Below are 2,302 nucleotides of genomic sequence, written 5' to 3'. Positions count from 1 at the left end.
AAAGTCTTGATTGGACTTTTGGTTGACCGAACATATGAAACAACAACAGCCCAACCTTGTTGGACTTTTTGCTTCCTTTTAACCTACTTCTAATGGACTGTAAGGGACTTCACTGCGGACTGCTGGAGTTTTGGAGATATTGTCCGTACATCCTCCACGGTGAACGTGTCCCTGAAAGGAAGTCCAGGCGGATTTGCTGGAACTTCTGAACGAGCATCGTAATAAAGGCTTTAGATCAATGTCAATTTTGGATAGACGTCTTGACACTTTTTCGTGCCTTAGTGCAGAAGTAGAATTTCGTCATTTGTTTTTGACTTTAGGGGTGCTGTATCAATGTATAGTCTTATTAGATGTTCACGACTTCTGCTAGTGGAGCGCACAAATTGCATACTTCACGTAATGAGTACTGATAGATTCTCCAGTTTCTTTATGTTGTTGAAATGAAACCATTACTCGTACAATTGGAAAACAACCATCATGTGGTTTTTGCATTAAATAAGGAAAGCATATTGTTTAGTATCATGCCGTCTCTTATCTTGTCTCTCTTCCATAGCTTTATTAGAGAAATTTAACAGGAAAACAACTTTAGTGGCCCCGATGACGGCTTTCTTCTTCAATTAATATCCTGAACCCGGTGCCAGCGCAGGTGCCGGTGGGTTGCCTCCATATTGTAGTTTGTAGTCATCCCACAATTCGTACACAGACTTCCCGAGCAGCTGCACGAAGAAAGCATCGCTATAGTAATACTTCATCATGGCATTTAGGTCGGCAATGAATCCGTCTCTGAGTCCGCTACAGTACTCCAGAAAGTATGCTGTAACAGCATATCCTTCGTCCCAACTCGAGCCCGACCCCCTTGGTACCCAATTCTTCGACGGCCATCCCGAGGTCAACCTGATGTAATCAGCAATGCCAGTGATAAGGCCGCTCGGGGCGGCACCATTGGCAGTCCATTGCCAAACGCGCGTGCTTTCATGATACAGAATTCCAGTGAACTCGGCTTTTACGTCACCAATATAAGCCTCAACATAGTCGGCGTTTAGAAGAATCTGGTTGCCTCCGGTAATGGCGACTTGGAGGGGGTAGCTTCCGAGTCCACTTCCCTGAAAGCTCGTGACGGTTGCCTCTATAAACGTGTAGTTCTGCCCTCCTCCTAGGGTTTGCTTGAAAGTCTTCAAAACGAAGTTCGAAGCCTCAAAAAGAGTTAAGCCAGCGTAAGACACCCCGATCTCATGCTTGAACCTAGTGTCCGGGGTGCCGCTGGTGTTGTCAAATACAACAGATTCGATCCCGACCACATGGGTTGGTTTGAGAGCAATCAGGGTGATGAGAAGAACAAAGAGCTTCATGGGGCTCATGTTGAAGAGGAGCTACAACTGAGTTGGTACTTTGTGGTCTTGCACATTGCCCTTAACGAGCGTACTGCTGTCTTTTTATAAGGTGTCTCAGCAATGAAAAGTCCGGAAGTCAGTTGAACTTTAGTGTTGACTTAGGCCATCCTCGAAGTTTTTTGAGAGCTGGCAGGCCTCATTGGTTCTGTCGCATAGTTTGGACATCTCTGATGTAACAAGGAGGGGGTAACTTCAATTAATATGCAGGAAACACAACTGTTAACTATGAATAATCACCGAAATATGTTAAATCAGTAACAATTTGCCTAATCCTTTTTATATTCTGTCGTGGAGTTTGACCTCTAACACAAAGGGAGTATCCTTAATAAGTAAAAAAATTTGCGAGAGACATGGAGACCACTCGATACCTTTATCCAAGAGAGTCGAGAGTGTGAGAAAACTCTTTTCTTATGATTGGTTCTTATGGATGCGGGTTTAATCTAGGATTGGGAAATACTAATGAAAGAGCATGATTGAGCAATTATAATATCATCTTTGCCCATTATAAGGAAACCATCTCGTCGATCTCTTTCATAGAGCATGCACGCAGCGAAACTACGTAAATCTGCTCTATTCACGTTTTATTTCAGCAACACATTTCTTACTCAAATCGTTTCGATTGCACACGCTTCCACGCTAGTTGTAACAAACTCAATGATCCTTTTAAGGTTAGTCAAGATACAAAAGTGAGCCAGGTCAAGCCAGTATAGATACTATGCTTATCCAGATTCGACCCAAATGTAGAATTTACCTGCTGTACATACCACCTCAACTTAACAACGAGTACCCAAAATTACCATCTCATATCCACACACTTGCCTCATTTAGATCCTTTATACATGGATCGAAAATTTCCTGGAAACATGATACCTTATATATGCATCGAAATGAAGTTGATTTGGGTTGCCAAT

At 42.8% G+C, this 2,302-nt stretch overlaps 1 protein-coding gene across 1 annotated transcript; it reads right to left on the bottom strand.

Annotated features, from left to right (window-relative positions):
* Window positions 1–617: 617 nt before the first annotated feature.
* On the bottom strand, window positions 618–1,349 carry LOC115688072 (uncharacterized). Its single transcript, XM_030613805.1, has one exon. It carries the CDS (start codon window positions 1,347–1,349, stop codon window positions 618–620), a length of 732 nt encoding a protein of 243 aa, XP_030469665.1.
* Between the last annotated feature and the right edge of the window lie 953 nt (window positions 1,350–2,302).

This window comes from Syzygium oleosum, unplaced genomic scaffold (genome assembly GCF_021117445.2).
Source record: "Syzygium oleosum isolate NSW1041296 unplaced genomic scaffold, Sole_v2.1 Sole_v2.11, whole genome shotgun sequence".
Taxonomy (NCBI): domain Eukaryota; kingdom Viridiplantae; phylum Streptophyta; class Magnoliopsida; order Myrtales; family Myrtaceae; genus Syzygium; species Syzygium oleosum.
This window is presented reverse-complemented; position numbering and strand designations above follow the sequence as displayed.

Bases quoted from the DNA above. Each gene is read 5' to 3' on its own strand.
- LOC115688072 (XM_030613805.1), bottom strand. From the start codon at position 1,349: ATGAAGCTCTTTGTTCTTCTCATCACCCTGATTGCTCTCAAACCAACC.